At 45.6% G+C, this 25,156-nt stretch overlaps 2 protein-coding genes and 2 long non-coding RNA genes across 10 annotated transcripts in view; 3 read left to right on the plus strand and 1 right to left on the minus strand.

Moving 5' to 3' along the window:
- TARM1 (T cell-interacting, activating receptor on myeloid cells 1) lies at window positions 1–6,575 on the plus strand. 2 transcript variants are annotated; one of them, XM_053662562.1, is made up of 8 exons: window positions 1–169; window positions 346–456; window positions 3,168–3,203; window positions 3,335–3,625; window positions 3,946–4,242; window positions 5,574–5,712; window positions 6,112–6,152; window positions 6,543–6,575. In XM_053662562.1, exons 3-7 carry the CDS (start codon window positions 3,191–3,193, stop codon window positions 6,116–6,118), a joined length of 747 nt encoding a protein of 248 aa, XP_053518537.1. In that variant the 5' UTR covers window positions 1–169; window positions 346–456; window positions 3,168–3,190; the 3' UTR covers window positions 6,119–6,152; window positions 6,543–6,575. The 2 variants fall into 2 exon arrangements, with proteins under 2 accessions (XP_053518537.1, XP_053518536.1); XM_053662561.1 differs by lacking the exon at window positions 346–456.
- The window catches only part of LOC128626967 (uncharacterized), a 24,250-nt gene continuing 4,761 nt past the window's right edge, over window positions 5,668–25,156 (minus strand). Inside the window, exons 2-3 of the long non-coding RNA XR_008391080.1 lie at window positions 6,169–6,304; window positions 5,668–5,758 (exon numbers count right to left, since the gene is read on the minus strand). This is a non-coding gene — a long non-coding RNA (uncharacterized LOC128626967). The remainder of the gene's footprint in view (window positions 5,759–6,168; window positions 6,305–25,156) is intronic.
- On the plus strand, window positions 6,574–11,214 carry LOC128626968 (uncharacterized). Its single transcript, XR_008391081.1, has 2 exons — window positions 6,574–6,684; window positions 9,306–11,214. It is a non-coding gene; the product is annotated as an uncharacterized LOC128626968 (long non-coding RNA).
- Window positions 13,754–25,156, plus strand: part of LOC119035988 (T-cell-interacting, activating receptor on myeloid cells protein 1) — a 13,410-nt gene continuing 2,007 nt past the window's right edge. The window contains exons 1-10 of one of the 6 annotated variants that reach the window (XM_053662554.1): window positions 13,761–14,242; window positions 14,418–14,528; window positions 17,284–17,319; window positions 17,451–17,741; window positions 18,062–18,358; window positions 23,175–23,210; window positions 23,586–23,684; window positions 23,793–23,820; window positions 24,185–24,219; window positions 24,591–24,628. In XM_053662554.1, the coding sequence (XP_053518529.1) occupies window positions 17,307–17,319; window positions 17,451–17,741; window positions 18,062–18,358; window positions 23,175–23,210; window positions 23,586–23,684; window positions 23,793–23,820; window positions 24,185–24,219; window positions 24,591–24,628 (837 nt within the window). In that variant the 5' untranslated portion in view covers window positions 13,761–14,242; window positions 14,418–14,528; window positions 17,284–17,306. Of the gene's footprint in view, window positions 14,243–14,417; window positions 14,529–17,283; window positions 17,320–17,450; window positions 17,742–18,061; window positions 18,359–23,174; window positions 23,211–23,585; window positions 23,685–23,792; window positions 23,821–24,184; window positions 24,220–24,590; window positions 24,629–25,156 lie in introns of all 6 variants that reach the window. The other 5 variants (XM_053662553.1, XM_037127523.2, XM_053662556.1 and 2 more) reach the window with 5 other exon arrangements.

Raw genomic sequence — 25,156 nt, forward strand, 5'->3', positions numbered from 1 at the left:
CTGTGTGCATGTAACAGCAGAGGATTAAAAGCAGAACAAAGCTGTTACAGTGAATCAAGGAGTCAAGAGACCATCTGACTTACCACAAACAGCAAAATTCAAGGAAGATCCTGGGAAGAGGCTTCGGGGGCCGCGATGATCCTGCCGTCCCTGGCCTTGTTCTGTGTTGGTAAATATGGGGGAGGGGCGAGGGGCCAATGAGGGTGGTGGTGAGCAGGCTGTGGAGGAAGCTGGTGTTGCTGCCACTTGTGGGGTAGGTAATGGCTTCAGAGGGATAAGCAAAGAACAGAAACTTTCATTTCTAGTTCAATTTTTTAAAAAACATTTCACTTATTTACTTTTTAGAGAGGAAGGAAGGGAGAGTGGAGAGGGAGGGAAACATTGATTTGGAAACAGACATAGATCAGCTGTCTCTTGCTTGCCCCTAACCACCAAGGACCTGGCCGGCAAACCCAGGTATGTGTCCTGACTAAGAATGAAACCAGTGGCCATTTTTTGGTTCACAGGCCGGTGCTCAATCCACAGAAGCACAACTGCTGGGGCTCTAATTTCTTTTCTTATTTTAAAATCTCACCCCAAGGATGTGCTTGTTGATTACAGAAAGAGGAAAGGCAGGGACAGAGAGAGAGAGAACACTGAGGTGAGAGAGCAACATGGACCAGTTCCTGTCTGCGCCCTGACTGGGGACTGAGCCCACAACATTTGGTGGGTGGGATGGCGCTCCACACAACTCAGCCACCTGGCCAGGGCAAAAGCTGTCACTGCTTGGATAGCTATTGCATACCAGAAATGTGTCTGATTCTGATGGCCCTGGGTCCTGCTGAATTCCGTCACTGTGTACAAGGGGACAATGGTTACACAATTTGATGAGCAATTTCTCACATACTGTGCATACCTGTCAGCAGCCCTTAGCCTCTACTGGGTGATCTGAACTCTGTGCTCAGTCCAGCCTGGGGGAAGTGACTTGAGAGTGTTTCACACACTCTCGGGGGCTGCACACACATTTCCCTGTTGATCTGTTTCCCAAACTCAGTCATTCCTGAGCTTCCCAATGGCATTTTGCGAGATGTATGTGACGTCTATATTCTTTCATGTAAGTGACAGTCTTCTTCACGTTCCTTCAGGTTTTTATATTATTTTTGTGCTCGTTATTTTATTTTTAAAAATATTTTTTTTATTTATTTTCAGAGAGAGGGGAGGGGAAGGAGAGAGGGAGAGAAACATCAATGTGTGGTTGCCTCTCATGGGTTCCCCTCTGGGAACTGGCCTGCAACCCAGGCATGTGCCCTGACTGGGAATTAAACCGTGATCTTTTGTTTCACAGGCTAGAGCTCAATCCACTGAGCTACACCAGCCAGGGCTCAACATTATTTGAAAAGTAGTATAAGATACTTCTATTAATAGAAAGTCAGTGTAACTCATCAAAAACACAATACAGTTGTCTGTTTATAGTAAGCAGGGGAAATAACATAATGAAGCTCTAGTAGCTACGGCTGCCTGACTGTAGACACTGGGCCACATTCCTGCCCTGACCCTGCTCTTTTTTCCTAAGAGACGAAAGTGAATATGATGGGTTGGAGCCCTGACTGGGTAGCTCAGCTGGTTAGAGCATCATCCCGATACACCAAGAGTTGTGGGTTTGATCCCTGGTCAGGGCACATGCAAGAAATCAACCAATGAGTGCACCAGTAAGTGGAACGACAAATCGATCTCTGCCATCTGTCTCTCTCACATCCTCCCTTTCTCAAAAATCAACACATAAAAAAAATGGGTTGGAAACCCGCACCTGGCAGCAGTAGTCCTTCCTCCATGATAAAGACAGAGACAGAACAAGAAGAGAATGACTTTCTCACAAAATCAGTATTACTTAATCTTGTGTCTTTGTATGACCTCAAGTCGTGTTACTTGCCTTAGAGAAATTTTGCAAAATAGTCACATCCTCCTATTGCCAGTTAAGGATCCTGAGAGTGACAGCTGATGTGACACAGAAAGCATTTGGCTACAGGGTAAAGCAGAACTGAAAGCCTGGTCTGCACAGTTCCAATGACATCAACTTTCCACAGGGTCATCCTGGGAAATTTAAAAGGTCATAGTTTGGGGGAACTTGGGGAGGAAATATTTGGAGGCTGAATGAAGGGAGTCATAGCTCAGAAAACCTTGGGAAGGGAACAGTGAATCCCAGGATCTCCGCAGGTGTTGGCCACTTGTTACACAGAGGGCCCGACAGTCAGATGGGCTCAGTGGGCCCCACAGTCTCTGCCACAAATACTCACCACCCGTTAGAATGGCCACCACCAAGAAGACGCGATACCAAGTGTTGGAGAAGGTGTGGAGAAAAGGGAATGTAAATGGGCCCAGCCACTATGGAAGTTCCTCCAAAAGTTACAAGTAGAGTTATCATGTGGACCCAAAGATTTCACTTCTGGGCACATAGCTGAAGGACATGAAAACACTATCTCAAAGAGCTATCATGTTGGCTGTGTGGCTCATCTGGGTGGAGCATCATTCTGTACACCAAAAGGTTGTGGGTTCAATCCCTGCTCAGGGTACAGACCTAGGTTGCAAGTTTGATCCTCAGTCAGGGTGTGTGCAGGAGACAACTGATTGATGTTTCTCACACCCATGTTTCTTCTCTCTCTCCCCTCCCCCTTCTTCTCTTTCTATAATCAATAAACATACCCTCAGGCAAGGATTTTAAAAAAAGAGAGATCTACACCTCTATGTTCACTGCAGCATTATTTACAATGGTGAAAATATGAAAAACAACCTAAGTGCCCATCAATGGATGAGTGGCTAAAGAACATGTGAGATAGATCAATCTATCTATCTCACCCTGACTTTAACCAATGATTAAAATCAATGCGACCTGATTTTAGCCAGGGAGATCTATGCTGGATTTATCTCATGAACCAAACTGCGCTCTAATACGTTTGTGTTGTTGTGAGTTGTGTGGTAATTTGTTACAGCAGCCCTAGGGAAGAAACATTAGCTGCAAATTGACACTGATGCCAATTGGGTTCTCAAGGAGGAAGCTGGAACTGCTAGGGAGTATGATCATGAGGAATCCGTTCTCAGCAAAAGCCCTGGATGGTCCCTCGGGGACCAGGGCAGGGCAACAATGTGGGCTCCAGGCAGGTGCTTACATCTCATGGACGATTCCTTTGCAGGGCTGCATGTTGGCCAGGGAGACATGAGAGATCATGGTGAGTGTTTCCACAGCAAAACCTTCCCTCTCTTCACTCCGAATTCCCCTGACCCTTTCCCCCTCTTTAAATGGGCTTGCTGACAGCAGGTGAGCAAATCCAACCCAGACCTGGACTCTGCTTCCTTCCAGAGTCACTTCCCAGGCCCTCCATCAGTGCCTGGCCCAGCTGGGTGGTTCCTGTCAACAGTAAGGTGACGCTGCAATGCTCAGCTCCTACCAGGGAGGTCACCTTTGTTCTAAAAAAAAAAGGAAGTAATGTGAGGTTCTCACCATCTCCTGATTCCTCGGAGGGCCTTGTGGAATTTCACTTCACTGACATACCATACACTGATGCTGGAGAGTACACCTGTGAATATTACAGAAGTATAAGCCCCAGCATAAGGTCACCATCCAGTGATGTCCTTCTACTAGTGGTGACAGGTGAGAATGGGGTGCTCAGAATGAAACATGCTTTTCCTGAGACAGGGAGGACGGGGTATCCAGAGGAGGCGAGTGGGGCAGGGAGTCTCATCTCCAGTGTAGATGGGGAGGGGTGATGGGAAAGACAGGAACAGAGTTGAGGACCATGGCTTCATCCAGGGCTTGTAGGAGGGAAACCCACTTCCTGGAGTCAGAGCAGAAAGAGGGTGAGATCAGGTGACTGTCACTTCCCACGCTCCCTAAAAATCCTGCAAGGACAGCAAGGCTGAGGGGGCACCCAAGGCTTCTCCCATGACTTCTGAGCCTTTCTTCTCTCACAGGGAATTTAGATAAACCTTCCCTCCGAGCCCACCACAGGGGCAAGGTGACTGCAGGAGAAAACGTGACCCTGCAGTGTCAGAAGCCCAGACATATTACTGATTCACACGTGTTTGCTCTACTGAAGAAAGGAACTCCAATACCCATACAGTTCCACAGTCAAAGAGGAAAGGAGACAGACTTCTCCCTTCAAAGTGTGACAGTCAGTGACACTGGGAACTACAGCTGTGTGTTCTACAAACCACATGCTCCTTTCTGGGCCTCACAGCCCAGTGATCACATTGAGATCCGGGTGACAGGTAAGGTTTCTGCAAGATTTTGAGGATCTTTTAAAAATTTTAAGATTATTAGCTACAAAATAGTCATGGGGATGTAAAGTACAGCATATCAAATATAACCAATAACACTGTAATAACTATGGATGGTTCCAGGTGGGTAGTGGAAATACCAGGAGAACCACTTTGTCTAACCACTATGCTGTACACCTAAAACTAATACAAAGTAATGCTGGAAGTACACTGTAAGAGAAAAATAAATTTAAAAACATATAAATAGCATATCTGATCTGTCCTCTTTGGAGACTTCCTAATTTTCACCCCTTTGCCTTTCATTGTTCTGTATTCTTGGACAATTTATCTCGCTGTTCTTCAAAATTATCTACCTTGCCAAAAGCACCATTCCTTCCACCATCTCAGCATTTCTTAGTTTTGGTGGATCTTGATAGTGATTTCTTCCCAACAAGTCTCTTCTGTTCTCACAATGTGGCATTCCACCGCCTCTTGCTTTAGGGCAATGAATGCAATGTCTTTTTTTAATCTTACAGCACTTATGGGTAGAATTAGTCTGAGATTATCTTGTTTCCTGCCACTGACACACTGTGCTTCAGCTCTGTACACCCTCTTTTCGGCTGCTGAGTCTTCCCATAGGGTCAGTGAATGTGTTACAATTACAGCAAGGTCTGTATGGCCAGCCCGGAGGTGAAGAGAGCTCCCTGATCACTGGAAAGAAGGGTCATTACCCACTTGTCCCATGGATTCACCTTCAGAGATTATTGTTGTTGATGATCTCAGCTCAGAGATGAAGTTTGCACGAGTTGGGGTGACTGAGATGGGGTGATACAAATGCAGGCTTCTCTTCCGGAACCAGGACCAATGGCAAAGTTGAGCCATTTGTGACTGAAGCTGGATATATAATAGTCAAGATGATTAGCCACTAAGCTCAGCTTTTCCTGAGCTCACTGCCGGCATGAAGATTTATGCTGAGAAGACAGATTCTAATGCAGCTGCTCAGTTGCAGTGTTCTATGGAGCACCACTGGCTCTTTGTGTTGTTTGGACACAAATTCTAACATATAAAAACAGGCAGGGGCGAAGAAAATGCAAGAAGCTGGAACTGAAAGAGCAAATAAATGAAGGAATAGAGGCAAGACAGAAAATATAAAGAACATAGCCAAAGAACTGCTACGACTCTCACAAAATTCTTGTTTTCACATTTTGTTTCTGGTGATTAAAACTTTAATGAAGGTACAGCTGACCACTGCCCAGGAAAACACATGTGGGCACATGAGGGTCATCTTTGGTAGATTCTTTGAGAGACAGGGATGTCAGTGGTGGTCCTCTTCTCTATCTCAGATTCCCCAGATGCCAAATCAAGAGATATCACCGTGGGTACCCTCATCCGACTAGGTCTGTCTGCTGTGATTATGGTTCTTATAGCAGCCTTCCTGGTGGAAGCCTGGTGGAGTCAGAAGGGGTCTGCAAGTGGATCCAGGTGAAACACTGAGCACTTTTGTCTTTCATGGACTGTCGCAGTCAACCTGTATGTACCATTAAGATTTTGGTTTTGGCCCTGGCTGGGGTGGCTCAGTGGATTGAGTAAGGACCTGCAAACCAGGGGGTTGCTGGTTTGATTCCCAGTCAGGGCACATGCCTGGGTTGTGGGCCAGGTCCTCAGTGGGGGGCGTGCAAGAGGCAACCACACACCGATGCTTCTCTCCCTCTCTCCTTCCCTTGCCCTCTCCAAAATTAAACAAATAAAATATTTAAAAAAAAAGATTTTGGTTCTGCATTATGGGCATGGATGAAATTTTAGGCAGGACTTTTCTTCACCAGGTGTGACAGTTCCGTTGGTAAAAACATTTACTATCTCTTCTCCTTTCCAATTAAACAGCAACTGAAGCCCCAATCACTGTGGAAGAAGAAAAGAAGCAGGTACTATCCATATTACCTCTCGAAACTTCCTTTCTTGGGGATGATGGAAAGAATGGGTGGATCTTTCTGGCTGAGGACCTGTGTTTGAAGGCTGTGAGAAAGAATACCTTCCTGCCCCTGGCTGGTGTAGCTCAGCTGGCTGGAACGTCATCCTGTAACCAAAAGGGGTGGATTTAGTTCCTGGTCAGGGCACATACCTAGGTTGTGGGTTTGATCCCCAGTCTGGGCCAGTACAAGAGGCAAACAATTGGTGTTTCTCACATCAGTGTTTCTTTCTCTCCCTTCCTCTCCCTCTACATGCAATTTTAAACTATCCTTGGGTGAAGAGTTTTTTTAAGTCTTCCTTTTTGTTCCTCCCTTGATGTCAGGTCTGTCCTTCTCCACCTGCAGGTTCTGCAGCTGCCTGGATGGGGGACACGATGATCCAGCCAGGGCTGCTGAATCCTAACAACTCTGTGGAACTAGCACTCTCAGCCAGTCCAGAACAAGAGAATGATGTCCCTCTTCCTGTGCTCTTCACCTGGAGCAGATGGTAAGACAGAGCAGAAGGAATCACCTAACACATTTTGGGTGATTTGACAACAATACTTAAATCTTCAGTCTGGCTGCATAGCACATAGTGTCTCCCATGTGAAAACTCCTTCCTTTGAAGAGTAGGGGAAAGATGACTTCCCCATTACTTCCTCTCCATTCCATTTTGTGATCATCACCTACAAGTGGCCAAATGTTAACATTTATGTATTTATCACATCTTTTAAATTTTACTACATACTCTGTTTTCTCTTCAGATCACATAAAGCTTTCACCTTTGAAGTTTTTTCCAGTCTGTATCACAGTAACAATCTGCTCTTGAATTGTCCCCAGTAGTCCTGTTGCAGGTATAAAATGTCATCCATTATACTTTCATTTTTCTAGATCTGTTGTTTCTTATTGATACATTGCTTTTCATAAATGTGCATTCCTATTTTAGATTATATCCTCTCTTGTAACTCCTGAGATTTCCTTATGAAAATTACATTCTGGTCATAATAAAAATGATTCTCTGTGATGTAAGTCCTCTGTTTCATTTGCTCCTTTCACTGCGTTGAGCCCATCACATCATGGATGAGCCTTGTTTCCCATCATCATTATAGCTGAGATCCTACCTTCATGGCTGGGTCACTGTATATATGATAAGGAAAGGGGGCCTATTTTGTACATTGTACTTCTTGGGGTGCCGGGAGACAACTGGGACTCTTTCTGGGCTGTTTACCTACCTGTTGCTGAACTTCTCAGTGTGGGGACTCTAAATATGCTCAGGCATCAAGTTTTCTGACCCTTCCACTCAATTACTAAAACTAATGGCTCCTGCTGCAAATAAGCCTCTTTGGCTGCTGATAAAACGCACTTGAAATGAACATAAGTCTCTCTGATGATTAGTGATATTATTTTTTCTTTTCTTGTTTTTTACAATATATATATTTTATTCATTATGCCATTACAGTTGTCCTATCTTCCCCGCTTCGTTCCCCTCCACCCTGCACATCCCCTTTCTCCACATTCCCCCCCTTTAGTTCATGTCCATATGTCGTAAGTTCTTTAGCTTCTACATTCCCCATGCTATTCTTGCCCTCCCCATCTATTTTCTACCTACTGTCTATACTACTTATTCTCTGTACCTTCTCCCCCCTTCTCCTCCTCCCACTCCCCTGTTGCTAACCCTCCATGTGATCTCCATTTCTGTGACTCCGCTTCTTATTTACCTGTCCTCTTAGTTTGCTTTTGTTTTATGCGTGGTTGTTAGTAACTGTGAGTTTGCTGTCCTTTCACTGTTCATATTTTTTATCTTCTTTTTCTTAGGTAAGTCCCTTTAACATTTCATATAATAAGGGCTTGGTAATGATGAACTCTTTAAACTTGACCTTATCTGAGAAGCGCTTTAGCTGCCCTTCCACTCTAAATGAAAGCTTTGCTGCATAGAGCAATCTTGGTTGTAGGTCTTTGGATTTCATGACTTGGAATAATTCTTTCCAGCCCCTTCTTGCCTGTAAGGTCTCTTTTGAGAAATCCGCTGACAGTCTGATGGGAACTCCTTTGTAGGTGACTGTCCCCGTATCTCTTGCTGCTTCTAGAATTCTCTGCTTCATTTTAATCTTGGCTAATGTAATTATGATGTGCCTTGGTGTGCTCCTCCCAGGACGCTTCTTTGGGACCCTCTGAGCTTCTGGGACTTCCTGGAAGTCTATTTCCTTTGCCAGATTGGGGAAATTCTCCTTTATTATTTGTTCAAATACATGTTCCACTTGTTTCTCTTCCTCTTCCCCTTCTGGTACCCCTATAATTTGAATGTTGGAACATTTAAAGATGCCCTGGAGGTTCCTAAGCCTCTCCTCATGTTTTGAATTCTTGTTTCTTCATTCTTTTCTGGTTGGATGTTTCTTCCTTCCTTCTGGTCCATTCCATTGATTTGAGTCCCAGTTTTGTTTCCATCATTATTGGTTCCCTGTGCATTTTGCTTCATTTCACTCAGTGTAGCCTTCATTTGTTCACCTAATTTGCAACCAGAATCAACCAGTTCTATGAGCATCCTGCTCACCAGTGTTTTGAACTGTGCATCTGACAGGTTGGCTATCTATTGGTCGCTTAGAAGTATTGGCTCTGGGGCTTTGAGCTGTTCTTCTGCTTGAGCCATAATTTTTTGGTCTAGTCACACCTGTTACATATGAGGGGCGGAGCCTTAAGTGTTCACCAGGGCAGGGCAACCCAGATGCTGGGTTGTGACACTGCATGTGGGGGCAGGGTCAGAGAGAGAACAATGGCACTTGCTCTGTTCTCAGATTTCAGTGTCCTCTGCCACTTCCCACAAGCAAATTGGGCCCTTCTGGTGCTGGTTCCTGGGTGGGTGGGCTTGTGTATGTACTAGGACCCTGTGGGTCTCTCCAATGAATTCTCCTGTGAGGCTGGGAGTCTTTCCCAACATCTCAACCCCCACAAGTGTTTTTTTGAACCCCCACGGTGCTTTTAGGTTTTATTTCCTGGCACCGGGGCCCTGGGTTGCGTGGTTTGTCTCACTGCCCATTTTCGCCAGATTTATCTGTGCAGGAATGTGTGACCACGGTCAGCTAGCCTCCTTGCATGCCTCAATGGATCTGCTTGTTGCCTCCCTGTGCCCAGGATCTGCCAGCCACCGACTACAAGCCTGGGGTCTGCCAACTGCCACCTGTGCACCTGGTTCCACAAGCCACCACTTTTTCCTGCCATGACTCCTCTTCACCAGCCACCAACTCCGCCCTTACCGGTCTGGATGAATAGTTGTCGGACTTCCTACAGTTAAATTTTTTCTACTCTGGTTGTTTTTTTGTTCCTAAATTTTTGTTGTCCTTAATTTTGGTTGTACAAGGGGGCACAGTGCGTCCACCTACACCTCCATCTTGGCCGGAAGTCACATTGAGCATTTTTTCATGTCTACAGGCCATCTGTATGTCTTCCTTAGAGAATTGTCTACTCAATTCCATGCCCATTTTTAAAATTGGATTGTTTGTCTTCCTGGTGTTGAGCTGTGAAATTCTCTATATATTTTGAAAATTAACCCCTTATCAGATGCATCACTGGCTAGCATGCTCTCTCATACAGTTGAGTTCCCTTTTCATTTTGTTAATGGTTTCTTTTGAGGTACAGAAGCTTTTGAGTTTGATGCAGTCCCATTTGTTTATTTTACTTGTCCTAGGAGACACATTGGCAAATATATTGCTGTGAGAGATGTCAGAGATTTTACTGCCTGTGTTTTTTTCTAGGATTTTTATCATTACATGACTTATAGTTAAGTCTTGTATCCATTTTGAGTTTATTCTTGTGTATGCTGTAAGGTGGTGGTCTAGTTTCATTTTTCTTTGCATGTACCTGTCAAATTTTCCCAACACCATTTATTGATGCAAATTAAAACCCCAATGAGTTATCACCTCACAACTGCCAGAAAGGCTCTCATCAATAAATCAACAAACAAGTCCTGGCAAGGGCATAGACAAGAGGGAACCCTTGTGCTCTGTTGGGAGGAATGCAGATTGGTACAGCCACTGTAGAAAACTGTAAGGGGTTTTCTTAAACAATTAAAAATGGGTGTTCTGGCCAAGATGGAGGCGTAGGTAGGAACCCTTCACTTCCTAGCACAACCAAAAGGAGCATAGGAACCAATCTAAAAACAATAAACAATAAGAAGTGCCAGAAAATCAAACTGCATGAAACTCCAAGAACCAAGGAATTAAAGAAACATTCAGCCAGACCAGCAGGAGAGACAGCCAGTTGGCAAGTACTGGGCAGAGAGTACCCACGGCAATGAGGCGGACTGCGTGGCCAAGGCAGGGCTGGCTGAACGGAAACTAAGACTCAAAGTTGGCTGTAAAGTGCAGCGGGGGTTGCCACAGTAGGAGAAACTCCCAGTCTCACAGGAGAGTTTGTTGGAAAGTGCAGCTTTAGCAAAGCAAATGAACTGCACTGTTCCCTCTCTGACCCCTCCCCAACAGCAAGGGCCACAATGAAGCAAAGAAGGTTGCCTCACCCTGGTGGATACCTAAGGTCATGCCCCTTTACTACTTAACAGGTGCACGGAGACAAAAATATATAGCCCAAATTAAAGAACAGATCAAAGCTTCAGAAAAAGAACTAAGCAACACTGGTAATCAGGATGCTCACAGACCTGAGTAAGCTTAGTCACAACATGAAGGAAAAAATGAAGGCTACCAAAAGTGAAATACAGCAAAATAGGGAACCAACAGTGACAGGAAGGAAACTGGGACTCAAATCAATGATTTGGAGCAGAAGGAAGAAATAAACATCCAACCAGAACAGAAAGAAGAAACCAGAATTCAAAAAAAATTAGGAGCGGCCTAGGAACTGCTAGACAACTTGAAACATTCCAATATCCGAATCATAGGGGTGCCAGAAGGAGAAGAACAACAGCAAGAAATTGTAAATTTATTTGAACAAATAATGTACTTTATTTGAACTGCACCAGTGTTGTTGTTCAATACCTGGTCAGGGAACATACAAGAATCAACCAATGAATGCATAAATGAGTGGAACAACATTTCCATGTCTGTCTGTCTGTCTCTCTCAAATCAATAAAAAACATTTAAACCACCTATAGGAATGACAAAGATCTGAGCCAGAAAATTAAATTAAGGGATCTCATTAGAGTGTCAAGTTGAAATCATTTCCAAAAATACCGGTCTTCTTTTCTGGGGCAACATGGACAATTAGGTGAATATTCATGACATTAAGTTGTTTTCTATTTAAATAAATCTACACACAGAAGTGTTACTGACACAAAAGGGTCTTACAGGAGTCTCAAGACCTCAAAAATCCCTACCACATGCTTTGAAAACAACCTTCAAAGAAATGCCTTTAATGGGAATGGGTTTTCCTTAGGTAAGTGGTGGCCTTGCTGACTTTCCTGAATTTTTCAACAGCAAGACAAGTGAGCCCCATCCAGGCAACAGGAGCACTTGGCTCCTCCTCCATCTGAATGCTGGCAGACGAAGTTCTGGAGAACACAGTTCAGTGGCTGGGGAGGTTCCCCCTGAGAAGCTGTGGCTCAGTGGGTTCTTACTTTAGCAGAGAGATGGAGAGTGTTGTCCCATTTAAATCAGCATCTCTCTCAAATGCAGTTCATAGACCTCTATTTTGAGGATTTGGATTCTGATTTTTAGAAAAACTGAAAGGACCCTCCTGAGATCACTGGGGAAATCCGAACACTGGCTGGATAGTAAGGAAGTGCTGTCTTCTTGTTGTGATGCCTCTGTTTATATGTGTGTGTATACACACACACACGTATAAAAGATTGTTATCGGATGACGGTAGCTGTGTATTGAAACACTTTGGCATTGAAAAGCTGAGTTCACAAGAGGAAACAGTCAATAGACTTCAACTCGAGTTACTTCAGTAACTAGTATTTCCATTACAGCGTGTTGGGCGTCAGCACAGTCCTGACAGACCTTCCTCCCACCAAAGGCAAACCCGGGCTGCTGCAAGTCCACCTCTGAACCTGCGGATGCAGAACTGGGCCTGGCGTGAGTTTCTCAGGCACTTAGCGGGTCTCAGTTTGGGTTCCCCTAGAAGCAGAGCCCAGGATAAGGATTCAAACTCAAGTTGTTTATTTGGGAAACACTTCACTGAGAATATACAAGTTCTGAAGCCAGATTCTGCTATGGACAACCAGAGTTTAAGACTGTTGGAGCTCATACTGCGAGTACTAATACTGCCAAAGCTTAATACTACTAGCACTAATCACCGGAGCTTAATACCAATACTTCTGGAGCTTAATACTGTATAGCATAGTAATCCTAGTACGTACCACTGCAGGAGCTCAATACCACTAGTAATGATACTCTGGAGCTCAATACCGCTACTATTAATACTGCTGGAAATTAATGCTGCTGGCACAATTACTGCTGGAGCCCAATCCTGCTAGTACTGCAGCAGATTAATACTGGAGATTTTAGTGCTGCTGGTACTTGACACTTCTGCTACTTAGTACTGATTAAGCTTGGGAGCCTAGGAAGAAACACACGCTTCACAGTTATCTCCCAAAGCTCAGGGGAGCTGAAGTATTTTTGTCTCAGCTCCTGGCAGGTATTGCTAGAGGGCTGCTCCCAGGTCATACAGTCCCCTCAGCACTTCCACAGACCAGCAGAGCAGGCTTTTTAGCCACCCCTCCAGCAGGCACACACAGCCACCAGTATCGGACTCGACTCTGGTGGACCTGCCCTGCCTTCCCTCTCCCAAAGCCTAGGGCTAGTGGCTGCAAATGAAATTTTGCATGTTACCACTTTAAAATGGTGCTCCAGTTCCCCTTGTAAGCAACTTATTGACCCCCTCACTGCCTCTTCAAACCTTCCCCAAGAGTAAAACCAAGACCCTGGCCAGGTGGCTCAGTTAGTTGGAAGGTTCCCGGTGGAGTCCTGGTCAGGGCACATCCTTAGGTTTTGCCTTCTGTCCCTGTTCGGGGTGTGTGCAGGAGGCAACCAATAGCTGTTTCTCTCTCACGCTCCCTTCTTCTCTCTCTAAAATCAGTAAATACATCCTTGGGTGAAGGCTGTTTTTCAACTGGGCATTTTATAATGTGAGTAAATGGTATAAAATGACGTTATCCCCGGGAATGTCTCTAGCCATCTGTCCCTGGTGGACAGACACCCCGCTGCTTTTCACAGCTGGACGTTATGTGGGTGCCTTTCCCAGTTCTGGTGCTCTTAGGCTGGGGAAGCCAGACTTGGAATTTGGACCCCGCCCTTCTCAGGGGGAACCCTCCTCCCCCCTCCCTGCCAGCAACTGAAATCTCTCCCCAGAATCTCATCTGCCTCCTGTGGAGCCCAGCCAGCCCCCTATGCCTCTGCACTTCCTCCCAGTCTTGATGTGGTTTCTCTGGTAAGTCCTTGGTTATAAGGCTTCTCTCCAGCTCGTCCTCAGTTTGTTACTCAGGACGATTGTTCTCTAGGTTCATTGTAATGTCAGTTTGTTCCTGAGAGGGAGGTGAGCGGAGCTTCCACCCAGCCCTCTCTGCCATCTGGGATCCCTCACCCTACAACTTCTCACCTCATCCTTACGAGCTCAGTACCCACTTCCACCCTCCCATGCTCCCAAAGGCATAACCCAGAACTTGTACACGTCACTTCCGCTCACACCCTGTTGACCAGAGACACCACCACAAGAGGGAAATGGAGTTCTGATTCTGATGGCCCTGGGTCCTGCTGACTTCTGCCACCGTGTAACAGGGGACAACGGTTATACAATTTGATGAGCAATTTCTCACATATCGTGCGTATCTGTGAGCAGCCCTCAGCCTCTACCGGGCCATCTGAACTGTGCTGGGTCCAGCCTGGGGGAAGTGACTTGAGAGTGTGTTGCAATAAAAAGTCATCATTTCCTGATTGAGGCTGGGAGGCAGGGACTGTGTGTATGTAACAGCAGAGGATCAAAAGCGGAACAAAGCTGTTACAGTGAATCAAGGAGTCAGGAGACCATTTGACTTACCACAAACAGCAAAATTCAAGGAAGATCCTGGGAAGAGGCTTCGGGGGCCACGATGATCCTGCCGTCCCTGGCCTTGTTCTGTGTTGGTAAATATGGGGGAGGGGCGAGGGGCCAAGGAGGGTGGTGGTGAGCAGGCTGTGGAGGAAGCTGGTGTTGCTGCAACTTGTGGGGTAGGTAATGGCTTCAGAAGGATAAGCAAAGAACAGAAACTTTCATTTCTAGTTCAATTTTTTAAAAACATTTCACTTATTTACTTTTTAGAGAGGAAGGAAGGGAGAGTGGAGAGGGAGGGAAACATTGATTTGGAAGCAGACATAGATCAGCTGTCTCTTGCTTACCCCTAACCACCAAGGACCTGGCCGGCAAACCCAGGTATGTGTCCTGACTAAGAATGAAACCAGTGGCCATTTTTTGGTTCACAGGCCGGTGCTCAATCCACAGAAGCACAACTGCTGGGGCTCTAATTTCTTTTCTTATTTAAAAATCTCACCCCAAGGATGTGCTTGTTGATTACAGAAAGAGGAAAGGCGGGGACAGAGAGAGAGAGAACACTGAGGTGAGAGAGCAACATGGATCAGTTCCTGTTTGCGCCCTGACTGGGGACTGAACCCACAACATCTGGTGGGTGGGATGGCGCTCCACAACTCAGCCACCTGGCCAGGGCAAGGGATGGCGCTCCACACAACTCAACTACCTGGCCGGGGCAAAAGCTGTCATCGCTTGGATAACTATTGCATACCAGAAATGTGTCTGATTCTGATGGCCCTGGGTCCTGCTGAATTCCGTCACTGTGTACAAGGGGACAATGGTTACACAATTTGATGAGCAATTTCTCACATACTGTGCATACCTGTCAGCAGCCCTTAGCCTCTACTGGGTGATCTGAACTCTGTGCTCAGTCCAGCCTGGGGGAAGTGACTTGAGAGTGTTTCACAGACTCTCAGGGGGCTTCACACACATTTCCCTGTCGATCTGTTTCCCAAACTCAGTCATTCCTGAGCTTCCCAATGGCATTTTGCGAGATGTATGTGACGTCTATATTCTTTCATGTAAGTGACAGTCTTCTTCACATTCCTTCAGATTTTTATATTATTTTTTTGCTCGTTATTTTATTTTTAAAAATATTTTATTTATTTATTTTCAGAGAGAGGGGAGGGGAAGGAGAGAGGGAGAGAAACATCAATGTGTGGTTGCCTCTCATGGGTCCCCCTCTGGGAACTGGCCTGCAACCCAGGCATGTGCCCTGACTGGGAATTGAACCGTGATCTTTTGTTTCACAGGCTAGAGCTCAATCCACTGAGCTACACTAGCCAGGGCTCAACATAATTTGAAAAGTAGTATAAGATACTTCTATTAATAGAAAGTCAGTGTAACTCGTCAAAAACACAATACAGTTGTCGGTTTATAGTAAGCAGGGGAAATAACATAATGAAGCTCTAGTAGCTACGGCTGCCTGACTGTAGACACTGGGCCACATTCCTGCCCTGACCCTGCTCTTTTTCCCTAAGAGATGAAAGTGAGTATGATGGGTTGGAGCCCTGACTGGGTAGCTCAGCTGGTTAGAGCATCATCCCGATACACCAAGAGTTGTGGGTTTGATCCCTGGTCAGGGCACATGCAAGAAATCAACCAATGAGTGCATCAATAAGTGGAACGACAAATCGATCTCTGCCATCTGTCTCTCTCACATCCTCCCTTTCTCAAAAATCAACACATAAAAAAAATGGGTTGGAAACCCACACCTGGCAGCAGTAGTCCTTCCTCCATGATAAAGACAGAGACAGAACAAGAAGAGAATGACTTTCTCACAAAATCAGTATTACTTAATCTTGTGTCTTTGTATGACCTCAAGTCATGTTACTTGCCTTAGAGAAATTTTGCAAAATAGTCACATCCTCCTATTGCCAGTTAAGGATCCTGAGAGTGACAGCTGATGTGACACAGAAAGCATTTGGCTACTGGGTAAAGCAGAACTGAAAGCCTGGTCTGCACAGTTCCAATGACCCCAACTTTCCACAGGGTCATCCCGGGAACAAGTTTGGGGGAACTTGGGGAGGAAATATTTGGAGGCTGAATGGAGTCATAGCTCAGAAAACCTTGGGAAGGGAACAGTGAATCCCAGGATCTCCGCAGGTGCTGGCCACTTGTTACTCAGAGGGCCCGACAGTCAGATGGGCTCAGTGGGCCCCACAGTCTCTGCCACAAATACTCACCACCTGTTAGAATGGCCACCACCAAGAAGACGCAATACCAAGTGTTGGAGAAGGTGTGGAGAAAAGGGAATGTAAATGGGCCCAGCCACTATGGAAGTTCCTCCAAAAGTTACAAGTAGAGTTATCATGTGGACCCAAAGATTTCACTTCTGGGCATATAGCTGAAGGACATGAAAACACTATCTCAAAGAGCTATCATGTTGGCTGTGTGGCTCATCTGGGTGGAGCATCATTCTGTACACCAAAAGGTTGTGGGTTCAATCCCTGCTCAGGGTACATACCTAGGTTGCAAGTTTGATCCTCAGTCAGGGTGTGTGCAGGAGACAACTGATTGATGTTTCTCTCTCACACCCATGTTTCTTCTCTCTCTCTCTCTCTCTCCCCTCCCCCTTCTTCTCTTTCTATAATCAATAAACATACCCTCAGGCAAGGATTTAAAAAAAGAGAGATCTACACCCCTATGTTCACTGCAGCATTATTTACAATGGTGAAAAAATGAAAAACAACCTAAGTGCCCATCAATGGATGAGTGGCTAAAGAACATGTGAGATAGATCAATCTATCTATCTCACCCTGACTTTAACCAATAATTAAAATCAATGCGACCTGATTTTAGCCAGTGAGATCTATGCTGGATTTATCTCATGAACCAAACTGTGCTCTAATACGTTTGTGTTGTTGTGAGCCAGAAACTGTGTGGTAATTTGTTACAGCAGCCCTAGGAAAGAAACATTAGCTGCAAATTGACACTGATGCCAACTGGGTTCTCAAGGAGGAAGCTGGAACTGCTAGGGAGTATGATCATGAGGAATCCGTTCTCGGCAAAAGCCCTGGATGGTACCTCGGGGACCAGGGCAGGGCAACAATGTGGGCTCCAGGCAGGTGCTTACATCTCATGGACGATTCCTTTGCAGGGCTGCATGTTGGCCAGGGAGACATGAGAGATCATGGTGAGTGTTTCCACAGCAAAACCTTCCCTCTCTTCACTCCAAATTCCCCTGACCCTTTTCCCTTCTTTAAATGGGCTTGCTGACAGCAGGTGAGCAAATCCAACCCAGCCCTGGACTCTGCTTCCTTCCAGAGTCACTTCCCAGGCCCTCCATCAGTGCCTGGCCCAGCTGGGTGGTTCCTGTCAACAGTAAGGTGACACTGCAATGCTCAGCTCCTACCAAGGAGGTCAACTTTGTTCTAAAAAAAAAAGGAGGTAATGTGAGGTCCTCACTATCTCCTGATTCCCCGGAGGGCCTTGTGGAATTTCACTTCACTGACATACCATACAGTTATGCTGGAGAGTACACCTGTGAATATTACAGAAGTATAAGCCCCAGCATAAGGTCACCATCCAGTGATGTCCTTCTACTAGTGGTGACAGGTGAGAATGGGGTGCTCAGAATGAAACACGCTTTTCCTAAGACAGGGAGGACGGGGCATCCAGAGGAGGCAAGTGGGGCAGGGAGTCTCATCTCCAGTGTAGATGGGGAGGGGTGATGGGAAAGACAGGAACAGAGTTGAGGACCATGGCTTCATCCAGGGCTTGTAGGAGGGAAACCTACTTCCTGGAGTCAGAGGAGAAAGAGGGTGAGATCAGGTGACTGTCACTTCCCACACTCCCTAAGAATCCTGCAAGGACAGCAAGGCTGAGGGGGCACCCAAGGCTTCTCCCATGACTTCTGAGCCTTTGTTCTCTCACAGGGAATTTAGATAAACCTTCCCTCCGAGCCCACCACAGGGGCAATGTGACTGCAGGAGAAAACGTGACCCTGCAGTGTCAGAAGCCCAGATATATTACTGATTCACACGTGTTTGCTCTGCTGAAGAAAGGAACTCCAATACCCATACAGTTCCACAGTCAAAGAGGAAAGGAGACAGACTTCTCCCTTCAAAGTGTGACAGTCAGTGACACTGGGAACTACAGCTGTGTGTTCTACCAACCACATGCTCCTTTCTGGGCCTCACAGCCCAGTGATCACATTGAGATCTGGGTGACAGGTAAGGTTTTTACCATGAGAAGGACAACAGTTGAATTATCTGCCACCTGGGGTATATCAGAGGGAGGCTCTGTCCCTAGAAAACTCTGGAGCTTGGGGAAAAAATCACTTGGGAATAAGGAAGTTAGGGCCAGTACCATGTGGTAAAGTGGACAGGATCTTCTGCTAACAGAGGGAGTGTGAGTGGTGGGGAATCACAGGAAAGGAGGCTTGGTGGATTTGTAATAGCTGACCCTGCTAGAAAATAAGATCTAGCCACAAAGTTATTGCCTACCTCCTGGCAGGACACAATTCATTTAGACTAAAATGTGAATGACATCCCACGGACTTATGCAATAGGAACTTTAATGCCTTTACAGACAGACTGAGAGGCTCCGAAAAGGTCTGCTTTATGTTCACCATCTACCAGTCATGCCTTTTAGCTCAACCAAGTGGAGGTCTTCTTTTCCTGCCTAGACTTTCTTTTAAGGGATGATTTTTTTACAAGGGGTAAAAATGCATAATATAAAATTTAGCATTTTAACCACTTTTAAGTGCACAGTTCCGTGGTGTTAAGTACATCCACACTGTTGTGCTGCAGTCACCACTATCCACCCACAGGACTCTCTTCATCTTTAAAACTGAAACTCCATCAACCCCTTCCCATTCCCACTCCCCCAGCTCCTGGCACCCAGCATTCTACTTTCTGTCTGTATGAATTTGACTAGTCTAGACACCTCACAGAAGTGGAATCATACAGTATATTTTTGTGACCATCTTATTTTGTTTAGTATAATGTCCTCAGGGTTCCTCTATGTTGTTGTGCATCAGAATTTCCTTCCTGTTTTTATTTTTATTTTTTATTTTTAGGGAGAGAGGAAGGGAAAAAGAAAGAGAGGGAGAGAAACATCAGTGTGTAGTTGCCTCGAGTGCACCCCCTACTAGGGACCTGGCCCCAAACCCAGGCATGTGTGCTGTCTGGGTACTGAACCAGCAACCCTGTGCTTTGCAGGTTGCGCTCAATCCACTGAGCTACACCAGCCAGGGCAGAATTTCCTTCCTTCCTTCCTTTTTTTAAAAAGATTTTACTTATTTTTAGCAAAGGGAAGGAGAGGAAGAGAGAAACGTTAATGTGTGGTTGCCTCTCTAGTGCCCCCTACTGGAGATCTGGCCTGCAACCCAAGCATGTACCCTGACTGGGAATCGAACCAGCGACTTGTTGATTTGCAGGCCAGCACTCATCCACTGAGCCACACCAGCCAGGGCTCCTTCCTTTTTAAGGCTGAATGATGTTCAACTGTATGGCTAGATCACATTCTATTTTTACATTAGTTCACTTACGGACACTTGGATTGCTTCTACCTTTCAACTATTGTGAATAATGCTGCTATGGACATGGGTGTGCAAATATTTCCTTGAGGCCCTGCTTTTAATTTTTCTGGGTAACTATCCATGAATGAAATTGCTGGATCAGAGGGAATTCTGTTTTTAATTTTTATTTCTTTTTAGAGATGGGAAGGGGGGAGAAAGAGAAATATCAATGTGTGGTTGCCTCTCGCGCGCCCCCTACTGGGGACCTAGCCCGCCACACAGGCATGTGCCCAGGCTGGGACTCACACAAATGACCCTTTGGTTCACAGGCCCGTGCTCCATCCACTGAGCCACACATGCCAGGGCCTGTTTTTAATTTTTTGAGGAACCCCTATACCAAATCCGTATGTTGAACTCCTAGTGTCCCAACATGATGGTATTGGGAGGTGGGGACTCTGGGAGGTGAGTGGGTCATGAAGGTGGAGCTCTCATGCCTGACATGAGGGCCCTTATAGAAGAGTCCTCAGAGAACACCCTGTCCCCTTGTCATGTTCTTTGGGGTGTCTTTCCTGCTCTGTGGTCCATTTGTCCACTCCATTCTGTTTTCTAGGTCAGTGTAAAGGTAGTCAATGTCCCCTTCAGGGACAGATAATTGGGGCAAAACATTCAAACCACCAGAACCATCTGAGCAAGGAACAGGCACCCATCACTCAGGCAGACGGCCCCATGGGCTGGAAGGTTATAAAGGGAGTTTTGTTTTGCAAATTAATTACAGCCATTTGGATTTTAGCTGGGCCCAGTAAGTGATAACACATTTTCCTACAGATTACTTAGCCTCTCTCTGTCTCAGTTTCTTCATCTGTTAAACGGGGTTGACAGTAAGTAGCACCCACACAATGGTCTTGTGATGAGATTCTGATGAGTCATTTTACCAAAATCCTTTCCAAACCTGTGTCTGGTGCATAGCAAATACCACATTCATATTTGCTGTTACTATCATTATGAACACCCAAAACTTCTCCCTCTGAATTCCAAAACAGTTCTACCGAGAACTACATTCCTGGCCAGGCATCTCGGTTGGTTAGAGCATCATCCCGATGCATCGAGGTTGTGGATTCAATGCCCAATCAGGGCACGTACAAGAAGCAACCAATAAATGCATCAACAAGTAGAACAAATCAATGTTTCTCTTTCTAAAAAAAAAAATGTATCCCTCTCATAATAATGGTAAATACTCTATTCTTATCATTACTACTAATTACAAAGACTGGTGGGAAATTATGACATTTAAGGTATTCCAGGTTCTAAAAATGCCAGGGGTATATGTCTGTCTGTCTCTTTAACTCAGTGTAATTGCATCTGAAGCACAGATGAGGTGGTCTTTTCCAAAAGTGATGATAGAGAGGCAAAATGGGAAGAAAGACATAGTAAGTTGGACCCGCTCCCCATAGAAAAGGGAACTTTCATTTTAAAGTTTTCGGTTATTCAACAACCAGTGACTAATAGATTTTCCCATTCTTCCATGTATTCATGGCATATGAGGGGACTTATGGCTTTCTTCCTCAATGGTCATAACTGCTGCTGCTTCTTACATGAATATGCTGATGTAACAGGTGCCCAGGCAAGTGTTATGAACCTCAACCTAGACCTTTCCTGTTTTCCTTCAGCCATGACCCAAGACCTGGCAACCGTCACCAGGGCCACAGGCTGAGGAAAAAAGGAGGATGGCAGAGGGGTGTGCTTGGAGGGCAGATGACAGATGGTTACTGAAAATGGCCCAGGAGTTGCGCTTCTGGTGTCACCAGGGCCTTTTACAAACCCTCAGTTTCACGCAGCTGTTGTAGGAGCAGAACTCTAAGCCTGCTGCTACACCAATGTGTTGAACTTGCAGAAATGTGAAGGTTATCTAACTGGCCAAGGCAGGAGGCAGAGAGAGCCCAGTGGGTGGCAGAAGTCCTGACAGAAAGGAAAGACAAGTAACTGACCTTGACCTTATTCCTCATTTTCCTAAACCATTGGTTCTCAAGTCAGTGACAAATGGCAATGTCTGGAGACATCTTTGGTGGCCACAGCTGGGGATGTGGAGATGCTCCCGGCATCTAGGAGGTAGAGACCAGATGTACTGCAAAACACCTTACAATGTACGGGACTCCCTTCCCACAAAGAATCATCTAGCTCTACGTGTCAATAATGCAAAAGTTGAGAAATCCTGGAGGAAACCCACTGTCTAGTTTCCAGTTAGACACCAGAGTTCTTGGCAGGCACTTTGGGGGTAGACAACATATTCTCCTCCAATCCCTGAGGCCTCTAATCACCTCAAATATGTGCCCCAAGTCAGTGGCTTTTCAAGAAATATTTGCCAACAAACAGCATCACTGGTCTTCAAGGCCACTTGAAGGTCCTTTATTCCAAAGTTCAATCTGTCTCATTTTCCAGTTATCATTTCTGAATTTGAACCAGCTCAATGTGGCCCCTGGTTCCACATAAAACAGTACACAACTGACAGGAGGAGGTTGTGACAAACGGCACCCCATTTCCTGACGGTGCCTGAGATGGAAACCAAGGCTGGTCGGACAGGGAAGTGAAGAAGTGAAGGCAGGGGTCACAGGAAACAGAGGAAATACATGGCTGAAAGTAAACTGTGGACTCCCCATGGCCACTCCCTTCTTTGAAGTAAGAGGAGAAAGAGGGGAGCTCTAGGGTCTCAGAGTATACTTAGCCTACTCGGTGAAGTCCAAGGTAGAGACGCCACAGGTGGGGATGGAGAAGCAATGCAGAGTGATGTGGTGTCACCTCAGCAGAGCTAGTGAAGCCTGAATGTGGTCCCAGCCACACTCTGCTACTCACAGTCATGTGACCCCATGCTATTTGAGTAAGCACTTTGAACTTTACTTTTCTTTTTTTTAAGTCCACTCTTCCTCTATTCCAACCTCTCTGCACAACAGAATTACAAAACAGCTACATGGCTATGGGGAAGGTGAAAGGTTAGGCACCAAAAACATGTTAGGTTGGGTTATTTACTGTTTTGTCCTCAGAAGCACTATGGAAAATTGGCAAGAGTCTCCCTTTGTCCTGGGAACTGCAGCCTTATCCGACTTTAAAAAGATTTCTTCCCAGCTGTATTAGACTCTCCAGAAAAATATAACCAATGGGATAAAATATGTTATTTCTAATATAACCCACATTTAAGAGCTTCCTTTTGAGAAATTTGAAAACTGCTTTTCAATTTTTTCAAAAATTGAAAAAAAAACCAGAATAGCATATGATAGCTATTCGTCACCACCCAGAATTATACTTGTCCACATTTAGTCACATTTGCTAAATGTTGTTTTCTTCCCACAAACCAAGTCCCTTTCCTTCCCCCTCCAAAAGAAACTTCACTCTGATCTTAGTGGCATCATTTCTATGCATGTTTCTATACATGTACAATATAGGTGCACATCTGCAGGTAATACTGAATTATAAAATTATACATTAATGGTATACTGTTGTGATGGTTGTTCTGCAACTTGAATTCTGTCTTCTAGATGAAACAGAGTCTGACAAGAGAGCAGAAACACTAGGTAAGAAGAGAGAGACTCCTGGGACACGGAGCCCTTCGAACGCAGGAAGAGGCTCCCAGAAAGCTATATATTGCTGGGATATTTCTATTTTGGTGATGCCAGAAGATGGTGGTTTAATGCAATGCCTTTTGAGGTGGTGGGTTGGGGCTCTGCCTACTCAGTATTTGAGAGAAATCTTTCAATTCCCTAACCCTCAGCTTGTACCTCTGTAAAATGGGCATTGTGCTATCTCCCTTCTGGGATCCTTGTGAGTACGAAAGAAATGTAGTGAGTTTCCAGCACATCACAGAAACACAATCAATGGTAGATACATTTAGGCATCAGATCAGGTCTCAGGGAATCAACTGGGCCTCATTCCTGCTCTCCTCTCACCAGGGACCACTGAAATCATCCTCATTGTCACCTTCACCTCACTCTTCCTCCTTGCAGCCTTCCTCCTCACGGCCTTTCTCATCTACAAATACACCTGCTGTGGTGAGTTCAGGAGAAAAGTGGGTGAATCTTCTGGCGGAAATGGAGAAACATAATGACCGAGCTAACATCAGAGGGCTAATCTGTTCCCTTCTCTTTTTCCATCCCCAGGGGCAGCTCGTAACAGGAAGATGAAACGGTAGGCCACTCAAGCACCCCATCATCCAACACTTAACTTGTCCCTCACCATTTCCTGGACGACTTACCCTTCTTTGTTATGTCAACCTTCCATGTGCCCCAGACCAGCTCCCACAATCACCCCAGGTCTCCATGTTCTCTCTTCTCACAACCATCCTCCATATCTCAATGTCCTTTCTTTGGATTCTTTCTCCCAACCATTTCCTTCTCTTTGGCTCCAAGTCCTACCTTCTACAGCACAGGGTGACTTGGAGACCTGAGAGGGGGGCATCCAAGCTGGGACTAGGTGGAGAGACTGGGGTGGTGACCTTGTTTTTCTCTCTCTACCTTTCTTAATCTCCAATGCCTCATTCTGTTTCTCTCAGCTCCCACTCTTCTAAGAACCCTGAAGTTGTGACAGGTAATCAACCTGGCAAAGAAGGTAGTAGTGTGGGGTCTGTGTTTAAATGTGTTTGAATATGTGATGCATGTATAGGTGTGTGCACACAAGAGGTTTGTATGCATGTGAGTCTGCACATGTAGTGTGCAGGTAGGTACATACACATGCGAACACAAGTATACATTCAGCCCAAGTACAATCTGTGTGCTTTTGCGTACGCATCTGTATGCTGTTTGTGCATGTGTGTGGTTTGTGTGGCTGTATCATACATACATGCATTAGTGCATTCACGTGTGTGTTGTGTGAGAGTACATGTGTGTAGCTGCGCACATGTGCAGGCCTGACCCCTCAGTCCTGGGCACAAACCAACGGCAGAATCTTCTCTCTCCCAGATGCATCTACAAGTATGACGAGCTGCTCTCCTGCCCTGGTGAGTTTCCCATCAGCCTCTTGCTCCATCCAGGCTCTCCACTGCTCCTGTACTTGTGTCAATGGTTCAGGCTTCTGCCTTCCTCTGCTCCAACCCTTCCTGTATATTTCAGGAGAACCCAGTCTGGGCTTGTCTATGCTTCTCTGGCCATGGGACCTCATCCCAAGTTGCCTTTGCAAGGACACTTCCCATGCCCTAAATAAGTTGAAGTTCCTCACAGAATTAATGGGATGGCTTAATGAACTCATAGCCACAGAAAGATGGGGGAAATGCCAGGTGTGCTGTAAGCACTCAGTACCTGGAAGCTATCATTGTTATAACTATCTGTGGGACCCCAGGCAAGTGACATTCCCACTGAGCCTGTTTCCTTACCTGGACACTGAGGACAACAATCCCACCTCTTGGTGAAAACATGGTAAGATCCTGCTTTAAAGCACCTGCCTCACTGTGCACCACACAGCAGATTCTGCATCCACCATCAGTGGCAATGCTCACAGTAGCCCTTCCTTTTTCCCTTTGTAACTCAAT

The sequence above is a fragment of the Artibeus jamaicensis genome, unplaced genomic scaffold (genome assembly GCF_021234435.1).
Source record: "Artibeus jamaicensis isolate MK-2021 breed Jamaican fruit bat unplaced genomic scaffold, CSHL_Jam_final contig_2566, whole genome shotgun sequence".
NCBI classification, from domain to species: domain Eukaryota; kingdom Metazoa; phylum Chordata; class Mammalia; order Chiroptera; family Phyllostomidae; genus Artibeus; species Artibeus jamaicensis.